The sequence below is a fragment of the Panthera leo genome, chromosome A3, assembly GCF_018350215.1.
Source record: "Panthera leo isolate Ple1 chromosome A3, P.leo_Ple1_pat1.1, whole genome shotgun sequence".
Lineage (NCBI taxonomy): Eukaryota > Metazoa > Chordata > Mammalia > Carnivora > Felidae > Panthera > Panthera leo.
In genome coordinates this window covers 51948153-51970081 of record NC_056681.1, presented here as the reverse complement: position 1 = coordinate 51970081, position 21929 = coordinate 51948153, and the positions used below count along the sequence as shown (strand labels likewise).

Sequence of the window (21929 nt, the reverse complement as noted above, 5' to 3'; positions counted from 1 at the left end):
GAATCTGAAGCAGGCTCCAGCCTCTGAGCTGTCAGCACAGAGCCTGACACGGGGCTCGAATCCACAAGCCGTGAGATCATGACGTGAGCCGAAGTCAGACGCTCAACCAACTGAGCCACCCAGGCGCCCCAATACCCTCTTAATCAAGTGGTCAAGGTAAACATGACCAGTAAGAAATCATGTTGAGATCATGTACTCTCCGATATGATGCAAGAAAATAGAGCGTATTATTACCCCTGTGGTATTCCCGCAAACCTATGACCTCAGTCTAATCATGAGACAAACACATAATGAGGAGCACTCTACAAAACACAACCCGTACCCTTTAAAAGTGTCAAGGGCAGGGCTCGGTCAGTTAAGCACCTGACTCTTGGTTTCAGCTCAGATTATGATCTCACAGTTCATCGGATCAAGCGCTGCGTCAGGCTCTACGCTAACAGTGTTGAGCCTGCTTGGGATTTTTCTCCCTTTCTCTCTGCCCCTCTCTTGCTTGTGTGTGTGTGCTCTGTCTCTAAATAAATAAATAATAAACATACATTTTTTTTTTTAAAGTGTCAAGGTCATTTAAGACAGGGCAAGGTTGAGGAACTGTCACAGATTGAAGGTGACCAAACAGCCTTGATTAGTCAGATATCATGAGATTTCCCATGTGTGTGTTTATTCATTCTTTATTGACCTATCCATCCATTTAACAATATTTATAATATTAGGTAGTTACAGTGTGTCAGGCACCATGTTACATTCTAGGAGTACAATGATGAGCAAGGTAGATAGAGTCTTAAGGAGCTTATCCTACAGTGTATTAGACTAGGCTGACCAAGATCAAGTCATTGAAAATTAAATACAAAGCTTCACAGTATTACTACAGACTGGTTGGTAATAGGAAGTTAAATCTACCTGAGGACAGATTTCTACCCCAGAATCTACTGAAAACCGGTATAGATGATGTTTATATTTCAGCACAGTGGCACTTGGTAAAGAGCTTAGTAAATGGAAGGTACTTTTTTTTAGAAAATAACCATGATATGATTTTACAGGCTGTCACTACATATATCTGCAGCAGCTTCTAGCATCGTGCCTTGCCTTTAGTGGGTCCTCTGAATATTTGCTGACTGAGAGAAACTGTCAGTGAAGCTGTGCATCCTAGGATGTCTTAGGAACCATGTATCCATAATTAGGTTGTTTCAGGACCTCAGCATTTTCCTCAGATTTGTGCAATGGAAATAGAAGGAGGATTCACTTTATTGGTACGTTGTCAAAAAGGAACACAGTAGTTCCAGGCTGTAATGTCATTGTTCCACATCCAACAGAATTACCTCTTCATCTATCTGTGTTCAGATTAACAGTTCTCAAGTGAAGTTCACATCGTGTGTTGGCAGGGAAGCCATGGTTTTTAAGTTGATAGAAACCCACAAGATAATTTTAGAATTCTAGGTTATATTCTCTCTTGCTCTGTCTAAAAGAGGTGGTGGATACAGAAGAAGCAGTGTAGATTTTAGGGTCTGACAGCCTTGGATTGAACCCCAGCTCTACTGGCTTTGGTGCAAGTTATTTAATATTTTTGAATTTCAGTTTTCTCTAACAAGGGATTAATCACATGTGTCTGATACGGTTATGAGTTTGAACCAAGGTAGCATGCTGTGTTCTGGAAGCTGTCCTGTGCATTGTAGGATGTTTAGTAATTTCTACCCACTAGATCCCCAGTCCTGACAACCAGAATACCTCCTGGGGCGCTAAATCACCCTCAGCTGAGAACCATTACACTAAACAATGAGGGTTATGATCTTCACTAGGGATATAGCAAGTCCATTGTAAGTGGGTGTGTTCCCCATGTTGGTTAGGCAGTACTCTCACAAAATAAAAAACCTTTTTATAGTTCTGTCTCTCAGAATTTGACTGCAGTTAGAGCTAATTCTTGTTCCATAAATTAAAAAAAAAATTTAATCTTTATTTATTTTTGAAAGAGAGAGAGAGAGAGAGAGAGAGCAAGCGAGGGAGGAACAGAAAGAGAGGAAAACACAGAATCCGAAGCAGGCGCCGGGCTCTGAGTTGTCAGCACAGAGCCCGACATGGGGCTCAAACCCGCAAACCGTGAGATCATGACCTGAGCTGAAGTCAGATGCTTAACTGACTGAGCCACCCAGGCGCCCCATAAATTTAATTAGAAAGTATTTCTAGACAGATTTCACTTAAGAAAGACCCTCAAGAGAGCCTACATTTTTCTGGTTTAAATTGACACAAGAAAAGATAACTATACCGTTCTTGGATAGTCAACATTCAACTATTCATAATGAAAATATCATCCTCATTTAGCAGAAGGCAAGATACATTACCTGTGTGGTGATTAGTACTGGTTCCACTAACTGAAATTTATTTTTCTCTTTTCAAATATCCTACTTCTGTGTTTTAATTTTAAACAACTTTTAAATGTTTATGATTCCAGGGGTGCCTGGGTGGCGCTCAGTCAGTTAAGCATCTGATTGTTGTTTGCAGCTCAGTTCATGATCTCACACTTTGTGGGATCGAGCCCTGCGTCTGGCTCTGTGTTGACAGTGTGGAGCCTTCTTGGGATTCTCTCTCTGTCTCTCTCTGCCCCTCTCCCACTTGTGTGCACTCTCTCTCTCTCAAATAAATAAAAATTTAAAAAATAATAAATATTAATGATTCCAAAAAATATTTATCTTTTAATTTTGTCTGTATTGGAAGGTAGTGATCAGGGCAGTAATAAAAAACAACATGTTCAAACAATCATGGTGGTGGTATTGCTTGCCACCCCTAATACCCCCAGGAGTTGAGGTGCTGTTTCTGCTTCCATGTGTCTCTTGAGAGTAAGGTCACCTAGCTTGTTGTGTTAAGTCACAGTCCTTAACCTTGCCTAGAATGTAGTACTTTATGTGTGAATAAATGTCCCACAATTCCTGATTTTAGAAGACTTGTGAGTTATACTAATACTTTTATTTCTGAGCCAGGCACTATACTAGGTATTTCTTTCTCTTTTTTCTTTCTTTCTTTCTTTTTTTTTTTTTTTTAGTTTTTTAATTTATTTGGGGAGAGAGATTGCTCACGTGAGTGCAAGCAGGGAGGGGCAGAGAGAGAGGGAGAGAGAAAATCCCAAACAGACTGCATTGTCAGTGCAGATCCTGACGCAGGGCTCGATCTCACAAACCAACAAGATGATGACCTGAGCCGAAATCGAGAGTCTGACGCTTTAACCAACCGAGTCACCCAGGCGCCCCTATACTAAGTGTTTTGTAGACTGTTATTCTTGTTGTTCTTCTTTCATTTGATTCTCACATAAATCCTGTGAGTTAGGTACTTTTTTTCCCAACTTACCTGTGGCCGTGATGAGGCTCAGAGACCTTGGCCACGGTTAACTAGTGGGGACGTGGTCAAATCAGGATGTTAACTCATGCCTGCTTGTCTGCACAAGCTGGGTTCTCCTCCACTAGGATGCACCAACTCTCACTGAAGTTGAAATGGTTTCCTGGGACTGATATTTTATCATTCTGAGAGATAATGCTCTCTTGTATGTGGCCATCACTACTTTTTCATCCAGTCATTCAGTAAATATTTATGGAAAGCCTGCATTGTAGGGTATACTGTGTAGACCACACTATACCCTAGTTCTGGGAGTGAATACAGTTTTCACAGTGATTTGGATAGAACTTGATGATGACTTCCATGCTTCTGTTCCTCATTTTCAGATTAGGAAAATTTAGAGAGGTCAGATAAATGTATGAGTTGTATACAATTAGTGATTTTTGCATTCGGAATTGTAGTTCGCTTCAAAGGGAAATCTGTTTTCATCAGTACTGGTTTTCATGAGTTACCAGTATGTCTAGTCATATTCCAATACATATGAAAAAATATTTGTAAAATGACCAAGTCATTGGTGGCATGAGAAGGCTGTTTAAATGCCATTTCAGAGGGGGATACCCGCTCAGCCCAGAGGTCCTAATGCTAACTATATGTAGATAGCCACCATAACAGCTCCCAAATCTAACTTTGTGACATCTCAGCATATCTCCAGTAAAAGGATTATCTTAGTATTTCCCCTAAGAAGGTACTTTTGAGAGTAAAATTGAACCAACAGTTAAAGGGTGATATAATTCTACAAACATTACAAATCAGGATGGACTGGACCAAGAACTAGAACATGGTGTGCAGCCTTTCTCATTTTGGCATAGTACACATTAAGTTCTTTGTTAATACTTCAGATTTCTTTCTCTCTCCTTAGTTTGAATTTCCCAAATGTGTCCTTTTTTCCCTATCACAAAATGCATAACAGGAAAGACCAATTTATAATGAATGATTTAGTAGAAAGATGGTTTACAAAGGGATTTCTTCACTCATTTCCTCTTACACAGAATCATGATTACTCAGGAAGGCTGAACCCTGAGAAGGGAGGTCTGGTTGGGAGGAAACTTCCCAACTAGATGAGGAGCTTATCTGCTGACCCACTCAGTTCAAAGCAATTTATGACAAACCAGTACAAATCACCAAGTGAAGATCGTCAACATTTGCACTTGCCTTGAAATGAGACTACCAGCTAAGTTTCTAATTCTGAGCTTTCTTTAAAGCAGCAGAATCAAGCCCCACCCTCCTCGAAAGAGAGTCTTCACAGAACTCAAACATAAAACATAAAGCAGAGCTATTTTTGGTTGGAGTTAATCCTCCACCAGACTGAACAATCCCTGTTCCAGGCAGGTGGCAGCAAGTAGGGTTCTTAGACATTCCGTTTCAACAATATTAATTAATTAATTATTGAATATTGAATATTCAATATTGAATATTGAATTAATTCAAATTAATATTTCTTATAAGCTGAGGGTATTTTAAACCAGTTTTGGGTTGTAACATGCAGTTACCTAGAAAGGTAGTACTTCTGAAAGTTTGATTTTTTCAAATTTATGATTTCTGATTTTTCATTTTTATCCTAGAGTTTTACTTTGGATCAACTTCTGGCCTTTCTCCTGGGCTTGGATATCAGGCCCATAACTGTGTTTGATCATGTCTATACCTGTAGAAAAGAGGCAGCTTGTTCTAGCAAAAGAAATTCTCTTTCATTAGTCCTCATACAGGATAAGCACAGCCCAGGGTATGCAAAGGGTTTGCATTATGGATGGTTTCAAGGGATCCATTTCTGGATCCTTGTATTTTGGTTTGAGAGAACTAAATTTTTGGATTCTTCTTCCTAAAGTTGATTTCTCTGATAATATATTTGTATTCACAGTAGCACTTGATTTTCCCACTTCACAAGAGAAAAGAATCTCAAATCTTACTGTGATTAATTGCCCCAGAACACCAATAAAAAGTCATTAGTCAGGAGTCCTCAAACCCATAAGGCTTCTAGTCTTTCCCTGCCTTGTGTATTTTCTTTGTTTTTTTTTTTTTAAGTTTTATTTACAGTAAAACGTTGCATTGCGAATAACTTACTCTGCAGGTGTTCCACAAGAAGAGCAAACATTTCTAATAAATTGTAACTTGATAAATGAGCAGTGCCTTGCAATACAAGTAGTACATGATGCCAAATGTCACATGATCACACCTGAGCCAATGGTTCTTCAAATTTGCTTTATATACAAGTGCTTTAGAATGCAAGCGTGTTTCTGGAACGAATTATGCTTGCAAGCCAAGGTTTTACTGATTTATTTTGAGGGAGAGAGAGAGCACAGGTGCACGTAAGTGGGGTGAGGGTCAGAGACAGAGGAAAAGAGAATCCCAAGCAGGCTCCACACTGTTAGCATGGAGCCTGATGCAGGGCTTGATCCCACGAACTGTGAGATCATGACCTGAGCTGAAATCAAGAGTTGGACACCCAACCGACTGAGCCACCCAGGCACCCTGCCTTCTGTATTTTCTTGATAAGGATGAAGCCTAGCTTTAGGAACTGTGCTGGCTGTTCTGGGTTCAGATTTGTAGCAGACTTGGAAATGTAGGGAGTAATCATGACAACTTCCTGTTAAGACTTTGTCTTTTTTTATCTTTAATTTCAAAAGGACTCATCCTTTTTCTTCAGTTTTATTAAAATATGATCGACAGATAACATTAAGTTTAAGGTGTACAACATGATGATTTCATATGTATATGTATATATTGTGAAATGATAACCACAGTAAGGTTAGCACATCCATCACCTCATGTAATTACCTTTTGTGTGTGTGTATGGTGAGAACATTTAAGATCTACTGTCTTAGCAGACTTCAAGTGTGCAATACAGTGTTGTTAACTGTAATCACTGTGCTGTATCTTAGATGCCCAGAATTTACTCATTTTATAACTGGAAGTTTGTACCCCTTAAACAATATTTCCCCATTTCCCTGATCCCTCCAGGTCCCAGTAACTATCAGACTACTCTGTTTCTAGGAGTTTGGCATTTTTAGATTCCACACATAAGTGAGATCACACAGTATTTGTCTTTCTCTGCCTGACTTAATTCTTTTAGCATAATGCCCTCCAGGTTTGTCCATGTTGTTGCAAATAGCAGGATTTCCAGGGCATATGGGTCGCTCAGTTAAGCATCCAACTTCAGCTTAAGTCTTGATCTCATGGTTTGTGAGTTTAAGCCCCATATCAGGTTTTGCCCTGACAGTGAGGAGCCTGCCTGGGATTCTCTTTCTCTCCTGTCTCTGCCCCTTACATTCCCCTTCTTTCTCAAAATAAATGAATGAATGAATGAATGAATGAATGAATGAATAAATAAATAAATAAATAGCTAGCTAGCTAGCATGATTTCCTTCCTATTTATGGCTGAGTGGTATTTCATTGTATATGTATATCACAGGATTTATCCTTTTAAAGGGAGAGGTCTGTGAGAGCAAAGCATAGAGCATTGGTAAGAAATTATGAACATGATGCGTATATGTTAGGAGCCAGAGCCAAAACAGAAGTCTGTGACTCTCACAAGGCACTGAGAGGCTAAACAGCCTGACCCAAGTCACACAGCCAGTCAGTGGTTTAGCCAGAATTTAAACTCAGGCATTCTGGATCCATGGTCAGTGTTCTTAACTTCCACTCTATGCTACCTATTTGAATCACGTCTTAAAAGACTTACTCAAATTGCAACCAATCCTATATTTTTTTTCTACCTTCTGCTAGCAAATATAGTATATATGCTAACTGCTGGACTTATTTTGTTTTTGTCTTAAGCAATATGTCTTTCTCTTTCATTAAATACAAACTAAAAGTTGAATGTTTCTTTTTTTTTTTTCTCATTAAACTATGTTTTAATGGTCTCCAAATTCTGTGACAGATTTTTTTTTGGTTGTTTCCATTAAAAAGAACTGATTTTAAAAATTATAATAAACCTGCCACACACACATAAGTGGCACACAAAACATTCTGTTTTCCTACTAAAAATGTTGTGATGCATTGTTATCATTAACCAGTCTTTGCTATTAAACCTACATGGCCAGGGGCACATGGGTGGTTCAGTTGGTTGAGTATCTGACTTTGGCTCAGGTCATGACCTCATGGTTCTTGAAATCAAGACCTGCATCAGGCTTGCTGCTGTCAGCACAGAGCCAGCTTTAAATCCTCTATTCCCCTCTCTCTCTGCCCTTCCCCTGCTCACACTCTTTCAAAAATAAAAATAAATAAAAAATAAAAAATAAATCTTTAAAAAGAAGAATAAAGCTACATGGCCAGTTGACACCAACAGTTCTGAGCCCAGTCTTTCAACATGGATTAAGACTAGGGTAGCCGATGGGGCGCCTGGGTGGCTCAGTCGGTTAAGTGACTGACTTCGGCTCAGGTCATGATCTCACAGTTCATAGGTTTGAGCCCCACATCAGGCTCTGTACTGAACGCTTGCTTGGAGCCTGGAGCCTGCTTCAGATTCTGTGTCCTTCTTTCTCTGCCCCTCCCCTGCTTGTACTCTGTCTCACTCTGTGTCTCAAAAATAAATAAATATAAAAAAAAATTAAAAGACTAGGGTAGCCAATAAAAAAGTTTATCGGTTCCAACTAAATCAGTGGAGTTGTTTCTGAGTCTTTATATTTGATTTCTCTCTTTTTTAAAAAATTTTTAATGTTTATTTTTGATAGAACACAAAGGGAAGAAGAGAGACAGGGAGACACAGAATCTAAAGCAGGCTCCAGGCTCTGAGCTGTCAGCACAAAGCCCAACGCAGGGCTCGAACCCACAGACCATGAGATCATGACCTGAGCTGAAGTCAGTCACCCAACCGACTGAACCACCTAGGCACCCCTTGATTTCTTTTTTTAATTACTGCTAAAAGCTAAACATCTGATTTCTATATATGTTTGTAACATCCAATAAAGGAACGTATTTACTTCATAAATAACTTCTGGTTGGGGCTACCCACAGTGCATTATGCCAGAGAACTGGGTAATATGGCATATCAATTTATGATTATCTGTTTGTAACTTCTGAAAACAGATTCATTACATTAATTTAAAAATTAAAAAAAAAATGGGGGCATCCAGCCTGGGTGGCTCACCCACCCAGGTGGGTGTCCAACTTCCGCTCAGGTCATGATCTCACGGTTCGTGAGTTTGAACCCCGCATTGGGCTCTGTGCTGACAGCTCAGAGCCTGGAGCCTATTTCGGATTCTGTGTCTCCCTCTCTCTCTGCCCCTTCCCTGCTCATGCTCTCTCAAAAATAAACATGAATTAAAAAATTTTTTTAAAAACAGATTCATTAAACGTATTAGAGTTCATCCATTTGAATTTCAAAATGAAGTAAGCCTTTTTCTGGCACAAAATAAATCTACTTGGGCTGGTCTGCAGATTAAGCTATAGTGGATATGTTCAATAAATTGAGCTAAATCTGCAGCTAATTTCCACAATTGACCAAATTTAGTTGACTACTGCTACATCACTAAAAATGGATTTTGATAGTCAAACAATATGCAATATGTGAACATTGTAAGGAGTTCAAAGATACAAAGGGAGACATGCTATAATTCTCATGATTTATTTATGTGAAGAGGGTAAAAAGCAGCCCCCAAAATAGAAATTCATGTTGAACTCTTCCATTGGTAAGTCCTATTTATCTGTGGATACATGGAATAATTGTGAGAGGAAGGGGAGCCCTGCTCATCTCATTGAGACACTTTTCTTTTTTTTTTTAAATTTTTTAATGTTTATTTATTTTTGAGAGATAGAGTGTGAGCAGGGGTGTGGCAGAGAGAGAGGGAGACACAGAATCCAAAGCAGGCTCCAGGCTCTGAGCTGTTAGCACAGAGCCCGATGCAGGGCTACAACTCATGAACTGTGAGATCATGACCTGAGCCGAAGTCGGGTGCTTAACCAATTGAGGTACCCAGCTGCTCCACGATAGGCTTAAGTAAACAAATAGTGGAAAGTAAAATTTGACATTTGTACACATATTCATGTTTTAACTATTTGTGTACTAATAATTATAATGATAACTTAATCCAGAATAAAAAATGTTTTTAGCTTTTAGAGTTCATGGGTTCAGGTAGTAAAACAAATTTTAAAGTTTTGTTATATACATTTTAATTGCTGAGTAGTATGGTAGGGTGACCTGTTAAAGACTTTAGTATGGAATTTAGGAAAAAATATCATACCAGGATAAAACTTTGTGGGAAATGAAATGGAAATAGTTCAAGGAGAGAAGTAGAGGATGTGAATTTTCCAACTATTAAAATAGAATTTAAAAAAAATTTTTTTAACGTTTAGTTTTTGAGAGACAGAGAGAGATAGAGCATGAATGGGGGAGGAGCAGAGAGAGAGGGGGAGACACATAATCCAAAGCACAGAGCCCGACGTGGGGCTCAAACCCATGAACTGCGAGATCATGACCTGAGCCAAAGTCAGACGCTTAACCGACTGAACCACCCAAACGCCCCTAAAATAGAATATTTTTTAATGGGTTTTGGCCTCATTTTAAAATGTTTAGATCTAAAATATACTAGACTATCTACCCTTTGTAAATATTTAAGTTTATAATACAACATTTCAGATATCAACGTAAAAAAAGTGGGAAACGGTTTGTGTATATATGTGTATTTTCTAGGGAGAGGAGTCCACTGCTCTCATTAGACTCCTAAAGGTGAGTCTGCAAGCCAGAAAATAGTTCATCATTGTTAGAGGGAGTTCACTGTACTCTGGAGCCATAGTACCAGTTGTTGAGTATGTCTTTCCTGTACCCACATGCAGGTAGGTGTAGGTAAAGTACAAAAGTACATCTGCTTTTAAACATCTCAGTAGAATTATAATTCTTAGGGCAGGGCTCTTAGTTCAAAAACATCTTTCCATATGTCTCCACAGAATAATTATATTCATCCTGTGATTGTTTCATCTGTACAAGCTGATGGTACTTTCTATTTCAGTTTGAAGGAAGGAAGTACTGTGAACATGACTTTCAGATGCTCTTTGCTCCTTGCTGTCATCAGTGTGGTAAGTTTTACTGCTGAATAGCAGAGTAAAAAGTGAGTCTCAAAATTATGTCAATGGTGGAAATGGTGTTTAGTGCTCATTATAAATAGCATTCAGGTACTTTGTACATCCTTTTCCTTATCATTAATATATAACAAACTGGAAGAATATCAAAACCCAGAGAGAAATGTTTTTTAAGGACATCTAGTGTAAAGTTTTTTGGGGATTGATTAGGACTTTTATTAGATGATCCTTTGGAATATTCTTGTCCCCTGTTAATTCAGCCTTTACTCGCTTTTGAGGTTGCCAAGAGAGAGACAGGGAAAACATTGGAGGGGTGCTTCACATGCTTAAGGATTGCTGTGTGTAACACAAGTGTTTAACTTGCTTGCATTTTAGCCACCTCATGGGTTGCTAGCAGCTTTACTAGAGAGTCTCCAGAAATTGGAGAAACTGAGTAGAATGTTCTAAAGTTTAGTGAAAGAAGAAATTAATTAAGTATAGGCTTCAAGAAAATGTGCTGTGTCAGCAATGACCAGAAATAAACAAAAGGCATTTGAGAGAACCCAGTGTATCATTGAAAAAGGAAAATCAGATTCAGAGATGTGATAAGACAGCCCAAAAATTTGACCACAGAATCAAAACTAAGGACTCAGATGAAATAGAGTTTTTTCCTAATGCAGTACTTACTGTGGTCGATATGTATGTAGAAAGCCCCTAGTTGTGGAGAAAGGTTTAAATGTGTTCTTTTTCCTTGTGTCTTTTGCCTTACTGCTTTCAGCAATAAGACGCACCCTGGACATCCTTTGTGTGTTCCTTTCCCACAGGTGAATTCATCATTGGCCGAGTTATCAAAGCCATGAATAACAGCTGGCATCCTGAGTGCTTCCGCTGTGACCTCTGCCAGGAAGTTCTGGCAGATATTGGATTTGTCAAGAATGCTGGGAGGTAGGAGTTTTCCATCCTTGTTAGGTGTGGGTGGAGAAGTAACTACTGCAAGGTCATGCCTGTTTTCCCCTAGGGCTGTGAGGAGGTGCTTTCAGGCACTGAGTTTAAGGTATAGGGACTGCAGCCTGTATTGGCTCATCTGGCGGCTGTTAGGAGAGGACCGTAGAATTGGTGTCCCTGGGCCAACAAAAGGGAGATACGTAGTTAAGATGGAGTTTCTTAAAGATCAGTTGGATTACTTGGGTTGGAATAAATAAATTTTCATGTAAAAAATAGTGGCTTGATTCTGCTGTTAAGCCAAGTGTGATTTTTTTTTTAAATTATTCACTTCTTTTCAGAGACATGAGAAGCATATTTCTTTTTAACTATTAGAACCTCAGATTTTAAACTTAAGTTTCTAAAAAAGTGTTGGCTCTGTTTAGACATCTGTGTCGCCCCTGTCATAATCGTGAGAAAGCCAGAGGCCTTGGAAAATACATCTGCCAGAAATGCCACGCCATCATCGATGAGCAACCGCTGATATTCAAGAATGACCCTTACCATCCAGACCATTTCAACTGTGCCAACTGCGGGTACTGCAATTTCTTCCCTTTTTATTGCACAAACCGTGGAAATAAAGTAAAACATCACTTTTTTTCTGTATCTTTTACTCCAGCACACCAGATTGTTTTTCTCCACCTTGTAATCTGGAACATTTTAAACCTATGAAGAAGTCAAGAGACTAATACAAAGAATACCTACATACCCATCATTGAGTTTCATCACTTAACATTTTGCCACATTTGAGTGTGTGCAGCACACTCTCCCCACACCCTGTGTGTGTGTGTACATATAACATATATACATATACCTTTAGTATTCAGTTAGTGGTAAAATTCAGTTATCCCAAAAACTGTTTTGATCACTGTGCTTTTTCAATACAGGATTAAAAAAAAAAAAAAAACCTTTAAAAAGTCTTCTCTTTGTACATATATAACTTTTACAGTTGTAATACTTAGGGTATTATCTTAAAATATCTTAAACTACATTTATTTAATTTTATTTACTTCTAAAGGGATTTATTTTCTTCAAAGACTCATGATAAATTGTTCAGCTATGATTTTTTAAATTTGCTATCTAAAAATTTAATGGGAAAAGTTACTTTACTATAATCAGTTTGAACATACATGCTAAATTATAGTGGGGGTGGACAGAGATAAGGTAAGCTAAAGATCAAGAAAACAGCTTTGTGCTATGAGTATAGCCACCTCATTTATTTTGGGATTATCAGTTTGTACCTTATTTCATTTTCTTGCCTATTTCCCTTTGGTGGAATTTTTCTCTGTTCATTTGTCATTAGTACTTCTGGAGAATTACTTAAAACAGATGAAATGTAAACAAGTCCATTTGGCTAATTAGGGCCACCTCTGCCTAAATGGTAATATTGATGCAGGAGACTGAAAAGAATAGTGAACTTAAGCATTTGTGGGAAGGAAGGTTCTGGGCATTTCTTTTATTTTCTGTTAACCTGTAACTTAAAAGCTGGTGACAGTTTAATTGTTAGTAAATGGAGCTAATCTCTAACTTTAGACCTCAGTTATTTTGTAAAGATAACATCTCCAAGTCTGTCCCAAGCACTGTGATGATTCTTCTCTAGCTTTTTCAGGAAGACAAAAGGACTATCATGTGATCATAGACAAGGAAGTGATAAATATGACCAATGTGATGGTATATATCTGACTTATTTGTACATTTTATCATTATTGCTTGACATTGATGTTTTGATAGGAATCTGAAACCGGTTCAAACCTATTAATTTAGGTTACTGTGAGCACTACTAAGAGTGGGGAAAAGAAGGTTGTTATAGTGAGATCTTCAAAAACCTGCTAAAAAGTATGTCAGTCTCCTCAGTTGCCTGTTTTTCTCTCTCGGTAGTAGTATTCAGTTGGATATATTTCTCATGGACAGGAAGGAGCTGACTGCTGATGCCCGGGAGCTGAAAGGAGAGCTGTACTGTCTGCCGTGCCATGATAAAATGGGGGTCCCCATCTGTGGCGCTTGTCGACGGCCCATTGAAGGGCGTGTGGTGAATGCTATGGGCAAGCAGTGGCATGTGGAGGTGAGTCGTAAATGGTGGAAGGGTTAACTAGTACTTTTGAATTTCCATCATTCAGAGGTGCTGGCAAGATTAGGAAATTCTAAAGATTAAATACGGACATTTTCAAGACAAATGACATTGTAGAAAATTAAGAATACAGAATATACACACTTTTGTGATCTCTCAGTAATGATACAGGGTGTGCTTTTTTGTTCTTAAATCCTTCTCGAGGCAGGAGTGTCATGGTCCATTTCCAGCAGCAGCCCCTCCCTTATAGATGATATTAACATGTTGACCTCTTTTCTCATTCTGTGTTGTTTAAAAAGGCTGTGTCTTAAAGTAACGTGTCAAAAACTCAAGACACCTGAATTAAGTTAAGACTGAAAGTGTCCCAGGGTTACCCCTGGCCAAATGAAATAACTACCTCAAACTTTCATGTACCTTCTCTGAGAATAATTTAACTTTGGGGTTTTACTTTATTAAATAAATAAAATATGGCAGCTCAAAAATTACCTCTAGCAATTTTTTTCAGCATTTTGTTTGCGCCAAGTGTGAAAAGCCATTTCTTGGACATCGACATTATGAAAGGAAAGGCCTGGCATATTGTGAAACCCACTATAACCAGGTATTGATCATACTTATTGGATACTAGATATACTTTTATAAGTTTGAGCTTAATATTTTAGCTACAAGGAAAGCTCTTGGAAAATGTACATTGGACTATAGATTTTATTTTTTAATGTTTTACTTGGGAAATAATTTCAGAGTCAACAGAAAGGTTGTAAAATAAAAATGTGAAGAATACCTATGTACCTTTTACTTCATCATTTGCATTGGCCCACTCTCTGTAAAAACACACACTTAATAAATGCACAGATCTTCATATACAAATGTATGTATTCATATATACACACATTTTTTTCTGAAGTATTTCAGAAGTTCATCATGGCCCTTTACCCCTAAATACTTCAGTTTTTATTTCCCAAGAATATGGAGTGGTCTCACATAATCATAGTTAATCAGTATTGATATAATACTTTATTATATTTATTCCATTTTGTCACTTGAACCCATAGTGTCATTGAATCATTTTTTTCCACTTCAGTACTAGAGCCAGTCTAGGGTTGTCATTTTCTTTAGCCTCCTTAAATCTGGGACATTTCCAAAGCCATTTTCTGGGTTTTGATAGTGATGAAAAGTAAATTATCTTCACTGTAAAAAGTAAAAACTAGTCAATGCACTTTACTCATTTTCTCTAATAAGGGTAAATTCTGGATCTAGGTAGCCAGCTGTTTATTTTTAAGTGGTAGAAAGAACTGAAACTGTATTAAATGTTTGGTGTTCTGAACCTTAGTTCTAACATGTCTTGAATTTTTACCACTTTTTTTTTTCATTTTCAGCTATTTGGTGATGTTTGTTTCCACTGTAACCGTGTTATAGAAGGTGATGGTAAGTATCTGTAGGGATTTTATATGGCATAATTTTGTGTCAAAATTATGACACAAAAACAGAAAGAGATTGATTACTATTTGTCATTTGACCATTATCAGTTACTTTTTCTTTGGCATATTTCTCAAGTAATTCATAGCAGAGATGATAATATCGTACAAGTTGGATTCGTTACTCCTTTATGACAATACTTTAGGGCAGTGCCTCAGGCTTGTTACAGCACGTATTGTGTGAACCATTCATTCAATACAGTACGTATTGTGTGAAACAACCTTGAGATCTGTTTCTATTTCCATGCCCTGGATTTATAGAACTTGGAAGCTGTAGAGCAGTGTTTATTAGGAACAGCTTAATCTGCCTTGGTAGTTAGCAAGAGTCACTTTAACCCTGCAGATGCTAAAACCTGGCAGTTTTCTGTAGACATTTCTAGCATTTACCAGCCTTGTATTGTAAGTAGGCAGGGCTGATTAACTGGGACAGAAAGGAAGCAGCTGTGTTTGCTAATAGCCACTAGCACAGTTTTGCCAAAAACTTCCTGGCAAAGTTTTAAACATTCCTGTTTTCAACATGCTTCGTGTTTCCTGTCAGAAAACCCAACCTGGGAAATACTTTGTGAAACACTGCCCATGATGCAGTTTGCAAAAGGATTACTTCAGGAGAGCAATCTTTAGTGCCATAGAAAATAAAACTTAGCTCCCTCCTATGTGACATAGTAGTCAGGTGAAAGAAGCTGTCAAAGGAAGCTCTCCTTTTTGTCAGCTTTGGAAGACAGGCAAATAAGTTAACGTCTGGATTGTTTTTTAATTACTTACCTAGTCTATATTTCTTTGTTGGGCCAGTGGTAGTGGAGACTGTGCTGGTAGGCAGGCCCTGTGCCAGAAAAGCTCATCTGAGTGACATAATGCATGTTAAATACACACTGCACCATGCACAGAGTGAGAGGGCAGGCTTTGGCGGGAAGGTATGGTACATACTGTTTATGTGCCTCACAGGATACTCTAAAGGGAAGAAGAAAAGTTTTAACTGTAAATAAAGATTGAAAAAGGCAACGGTAATCTTCCTTAAGATGAACCCTACAGTCACGGAAGACATTAAGTGCTCAGTTTTTTTAATAATGTGAAAAAATAGCCTTTAATTAATTTATTAATTGGATTGATTCAGTAAACATTAATTAATGGCACTGAGATTTTTAGTCCTGTGATTCTTTTGCAAAAAAGCCTCTCAGAACCTCTTCTAAGTGTTGTGGAGGCACCCTTAGCTCTGTTTGAGTTGAGGATGTCAGCGCTGCCACTTGGAACGCCAAAGTGTGTGACCATGTGTCTTTGCTCTTTCTCCAGTGGTCTCTGCTCTGAATAAGGCCTGGTGTGTGAACTGTTTTGCCTGTTCTACCTGCAACACTAAATTAACACTCAAGTAAGTCTGCGGTTCAGTCCCGTGTGAATCCTAAGACCAAAACTTTAGGTTAACATTTTTTTAAATAGAGTATTTTTAAAAATAATTATCTGATTCCTTATTCTTTCTATTTAGGCCTCTGAATGTAAAGGTTCTTCCTTTAATTGTTTTATGTTGTTTCTTCTATTCCTTCTTTGTCCTGCTCAAAGGGATAAGTTTGTTGAAATTGATCTCAAACCAGTCTGCAAACACTGTTATGAAAAAATGCCAGAAGAATTTAAGAGGCGACTTGCCAAACGGGAGAGAGAAGCAAAGGATAAGGACAAGCAGAAAAAGAAAAAGCCAGTCTGTTTGTAAACTTTTCTGTCCCTTCTATCATCATTTTCACTACTTTCTTCTTTGGTTAGTCCTTTAGAATGTGTTTTGTTCTCTTTTTGTCTCTTGCTTTTTTATTGTCTCTTCCTTTTGGCATGTGTTTGTAGCCGCCAGAGATTGAAATACAAGTAGTTGTCCTCTGTAGAGCTGGGCCTTTTGGGTAATTACTAAGATTCTTCTTTTTTTTTTTAAGTAGATTCAAAGGGAAGAATTCCAATCTCTATTTAGTAGACATTAGGGAAAGTTTTAAAGAATTTTTCTCTGATAATTGCAGCTTTTAAAATCCTGGTTTTCAGTTTCTTTGCCTAAAATGATTTAATTGATAAACTCCAATCATCACATGTTCTAAGCTCTGCATTAAGTTAAATCCTTTCAGCATGTTTCATATCTAAGCAAAGACCATCTACTGTACATAATAAGAGCTCTAATGTCTTTGGTGTATGTAATCTGCTTTCACAGAATACCCATATGCTACTGTTTATGGATTCATTTTCTTGATGTTTTCAAAGCCTACTTACTTTATTCCTGATTTTTATGGGAAATATTTCCATCTTTGAAATTCTGTTGAATTCCTAGCATGATTGTCCTTTTTTCTTCATGGTTATCACTATGTTCTGCACTCCAACGAAAGTTTTTTATTGTTCCAGTTCTCGTGTTTCCTTCTATAAAGAGGAATTAAAATTCAAATATAAATTAAAACAATTGAAGGTTTGCTTAGCAGTATCTCTGAAAGCAATGATAATTTATTTCCCTCATTAAAAAAAATGGCAGTTTTAATAGCTTTTGTTCTAAGAAGTCTTTGGGAGAATATTGTAACTCATTAGTACTATTTAAATCAAATTGTCAATGGAAAAATAAGATCATTTGAATTTCTATCAGCATCAAGAGCTCTGTGAAAAATAGCTAGAGAATAATTTCCATGTAATGCTTTAAAATAAAAGATTTTTCATTTTAAATATAATAGGAATTAACTTTGTTATTAACCTTATTCTTTAAAATTACATCACCTGATTTAATCATTTGTCATAGATAACAAAGTACCACTAAATTTGTTCCAGAAATGCTGCCTAAATACAAGTTAGGAAAATGCAAAAGTTACAAGGTTGTGCATATACTCAGTTCACAGTTTAGGACCCTCGATTTCAACAGTAATGAGCGATTGTAATGGTATTACCAAATGGAAATGCATGACAGATACTTAGGAGGCTGTCTAGAAACCTGTGCTCTCCAGAACTGTTTTACAAACAAATTGATAGATAATGTGTATTGTTCTAGCTTTTAAAACATTGAGTTCTCCATACAGCTAACCATTCACAAAATGGAACCACAGGCAATCTATTTCATTTCTGTTTTTTAAGAGTGATTAAAAACATTCTTATATCTCCCCTACCAACTTTTCTGTCAGACAACCAACCAAAAAACCATTATGATTTCAGATTTTTTTGAAGATAATTTTTTTGGTGCTGGAGGTAGGAGGCAAATCATTTCATGCAAGGAAAGATAAAACCTATAGCTCCCTAATTTAAAATATTAAGTACAATGATATTGCCTTCAACAAAGAGAAAGTCATTCACATTACAAAAATACAACTCCTGGCTTTTAATAACTGTTCTTTAAAGTGTTCTTGTGGTACATGAACATGTGATTGACCCTACTACCTAAATTATATTGACATTAGATTTCCTGTATACATGTGAGCACGGACTAAAATGTAATGTACATTCTGTATTAAACAGAGAGATGTATAAGATCAATTTATAAGGACAGTTTTTTTCCAATGGTATTATAATTTTTTTACATCTCCACAATGACAAGAATTAAGATTAGAATTCATTTTTTGCTATGAATATTAATGTCACCATATTGTATCTTCATTTACTTCAGTAAAATTACCTCACATTATTTATATATATGTATTAAATACCTTTCTACTGATTTCTTTTATTATTGTTACTGTCTTTAGGAATAAATTTGTGGAGTTTGACATGAAGCCAGTCTGTAAGAAGTGCTATGAGAAATTTCCGTTGGAGCTGAAGAAAAGACTTAAGAAACTAGCTGAGACCTTAGGAAGGAAATAACTTCCTTTCTTTTGTTTTTTCTCTTCTGTGCAAAGAAAAGAGATTACCAACATTACTTGACTTGGTCCACCCTGTTTAAAGCTGTATCTCAAAATAATTGAGAGTGAAGAGGGCCTATATGAATGGTTTTCTTTATCTCCTTTTTCTCATTAAAAAAGAAAAAAAGCTTGTGTAATCATATTTAAAACACAGATGAGATCATGATGCTTTTGTTAAATACCCTATCAGTTTGTTGAAATGTAGACTATACTTAACAGCAAAAACACATGGTTAAATGTTACATGTTAATCAAGGTCCAAAAAAATTAATTTAACTTTTAAAAATGAAAATAGGGAGTCAGCTTTCACATGACTCAGATACAATAGAAACATTATTTTACTTTGTATTTGAAAGAAAATAAATTCCAACAGCTGTTGGGGAGGATATAAGGAAGAAAAATAACCAACCAAGAAAAACAAATCTTGTAGAATGTTAGTATGTTTATCAAACTAGTAGTTATAAAATGAATATACACAATACTAAGACAAGAAACAAGTGCATTCAAAACTACTTGATTTCATTTTTTGTTAAATTCAATAATTACTATGCTTAGTTTTATATTTTGTTCTCCTTGTGAAACTCTTCCTTCATACAGTTACTTAACATAGTAGTTATAGCTAGCTAATAGTATGCCTTTTTAAATTTTTTGCAAAAAAAAATTTATACTAGACATTTGAAAATTCAGTACACTTTACAATATTGGAAAAAATGAAGTATTTTTTAATGGATTACAGCAATTATGCTTCTAAGCTTAAGGTCAAAGATGTAGTCTTAGGACACAAAATTAAATTTTATGTAGCTTAGAATGTATCGCTTAAAAACAAGTGAATTTATATGTATTGGTCTTCTTGCCTTTATAACCATGCTGACTAATATCTGTTCTTCATACATAATCAAACTTGCCTTGCCTTAGAAACATACTTAATTCAGGAATCCTAGCTGTTTCATGCAATACCAAAAATAAGTGCATTGATTGAGATTTGTAAACCCAAATTCATTTGCCACCACTAAGATGAGATTTTTTTTTTTCCTCTCCTTTTTTTGGGAAACACATTGAAATTAATTTTTGTCATCTTAAAAGAATGATATTGATATGTGTTTCAAGTTTTTCATTTCAAATCTCATAATTGGATTTTATTTAAGTAGGAGGTAAAAATGACATTTTTAAATTGGAAGGGGATGTTTAAATGTCAATTTTAGATCAAAAGTAGTGAATCATTCTACCTTATAAAATGTTTTTTAAAAGTTTATCCTGAAGTTTCTAGACCATTCTTTCTTGGCAAACTTGTTTGCAATGCAAATTTTGTGAGTAATTGTTAAATGTTGCTGCTGCTATTTTTCATTTAAAAGTAAGTTCCCAAGACAGACTTCTAAGGAGGAAAGTATTGGTTTTTTAAAAAATTGCTGAAATACTGTTTTGCCATTAAAAAAAAAACAACTCAGGATGCTACTCACTCTGCCATTAAAGTATTTGTATGCATGTATTTTTTAAAAGTTTGTGCATGCACTTTACAAGAGTAAATTCTATCTTGGTTTTCAGATAACTTATAACCAATTATTTTTTAGTGTTCTTTTAGAGTTCAAAGAATTATCAATGATTGAAAATAAACAATATATAGTTTAAGACTGTATGTACTCAGAAGTTTAAAACAGTCTTTGCATTGGACAGTAAGAATAAAATCCATCTGTGTGCCTTCGTCAGCTAATATGTAACCAGCAAGGAAAACCTTGAAAGTATTTATTAAATACTATACTATGGATATAGGCCAAATAGTGCAGGCTTTGGCAGTTTGGGGTCTTGATGCTAAATTCTCAAATACCCCTACGGCAGAAATAAGGAACAGAAGAGCAGCCATTTACCCATAGTCTTAATCATTTTGAAGATGCATGAAGTCAGCTCAGCTTGTTTACATATCTTACACAGCCAGGCCTCTCCTATAGCCAGATGTCCCACTACTGTCTTTGCTCACTCTTTTAAAATAAGAATTGGTATTTCCTGGAAGTTCTAATACTCTAGGGTATTTTGTCTAGATGCAATACTTCCTTCCTTGATAAGGGACATCATTGGAGCCCTTACCTGTGGGAAAGGAAGAGGAAGTCAAAAAGTTGCAAATGGAATAGAAGACTTGGTTGAGTTCATAATACTTTTCATGGGGTTTTCCCTGGCTGTGGAAAAACTCAGGCTAGTAAGCATTTCTCTGTTTAAAGTCCTACAAGGCAATTTGAAATAATTCATTGTTCTTACCCAATTTCTAAGTGCTCTTTTTCATACCAAGCCTAACATAATTGGGGGAAATGTCTGAGTACAAGTAAAACATTCTTTGGATCATGTTCAAAGCCTTATTAATATCGTACCTAAAATGATAGGTCATTTTGCCTCACTTGCCAAAATAGCCATTTCTAAGTTAAGGAAATTTTGAGGTAGGCTTACAGCATTATTGTTGTATTTCATTTTAGAATGTAAGCTCGATGGCAGGGACACTATATTGTTAATTATGTTTTTGTATAGCAACCATTGCAGTATACTCTTGGTGCTTAATAAATGTTCATAATTATTAAGACTAATCCTATTGCACATTGTTTCATTTGAATGACTTTGAGACCTAGAACTATGAGAAGATAGGACTAATGTTTAAGAAAACAGCTGGTGAGGGGGTGGTCCCTGGCTGGCTCAGGTAGTGGCACATGCAACTCCTGATCTTGGGGTTGTGAGTTTGAGGCCCACGTTGGGTGTAGAGATTACTTAAAAAAATAAAATCTCTAGTAAGAAAACTGTTTTGGAAACAACTTCAGTGTCCATCCACAGATGAATGGATAAAGAAATTGTGGTGTATTATGCAATGGAATATTATTCAGCCACAAAAAAGAAGGAAATCTTGCCCTTTGCAACAACATGGATGGAACTGGAAGGCATTATGCTAAGTGAAATAAGTCAGAGAAAAACAAATACCATATGAACTCATGAACATATGGAATCTTAAAAAAAAAAGGGGGCCTAGAATACAGAGAACAGATTGGTGGTTGCCAGAAGTGGGGTGTCAAAGTGGGAAAAATGGTTAAAAGAAGTCAGAAGGTACAAACTTCATTATAAAATGAAGATGTCCTATACAGCAAGGTGACTGTAGTTAATAACATTATATTGTATATTTGAAAGTTGCCAAGAGCAGATCTTAAAAGTTCTTGAGAATAAAAAATTTTATAATTAT

The 21929-nt window shown here is 36.6% G+C and overlaps 1 protein-coding gene across 6 annotated transcripts in view; it reads left to right on the top strand.

Moving 5' to 3' along the window:
* LIMS1 (LIM zinc finger domain containing 1) overlaps positions 1 to 21288 on the top strand; it is a 156455-nt gene extending 135167 nt beyond the window's left edge. For 5 of the 6 annotated variants that reach the window (XM_042931839.1, XM_042931840.1, XM_042931838.1 and 2 more), the window contains exons 3-10: positions 10320 to 10386; positions 11193 to 11313; positions 11736 to 11885; positions 13261 to 13411; positions 13923 to 14015; positions 14791 to 14839; positions 16177 to 16252; positions 18570 to 21288. In XM_042931839.1, coding sequence (XP_042787773.1) covers positions 10320 to 10386; positions 11193 to 11313; positions 11736 to 11885; positions 13261 to 13411; positions 13923 to 14015; positions 14791 to 14839; positions 16177 to 16252; positions 18570 to 18684 — 822 coding nt within the window. In that variant the 3' untranslated portion in view covers positions 18685 to 21288. Of the gene's footprint in view, positions 1 to 10319; positions 10387 to 11192; positions 11314 to 11735; positions 11886 to 13260; positions 13412 to 13922; positions 14016 to 14790; positions 14840 to 16176; positions 16253 to 16440; positions 17125 to 18569 lie in introns of those variants that run through there. The other variant, XM_042931842.1, reaches the window with a different exon arrangement.
* The last annotated feature ends 641 nt before the right edge of the window (positions 21289 to 21929 follow it).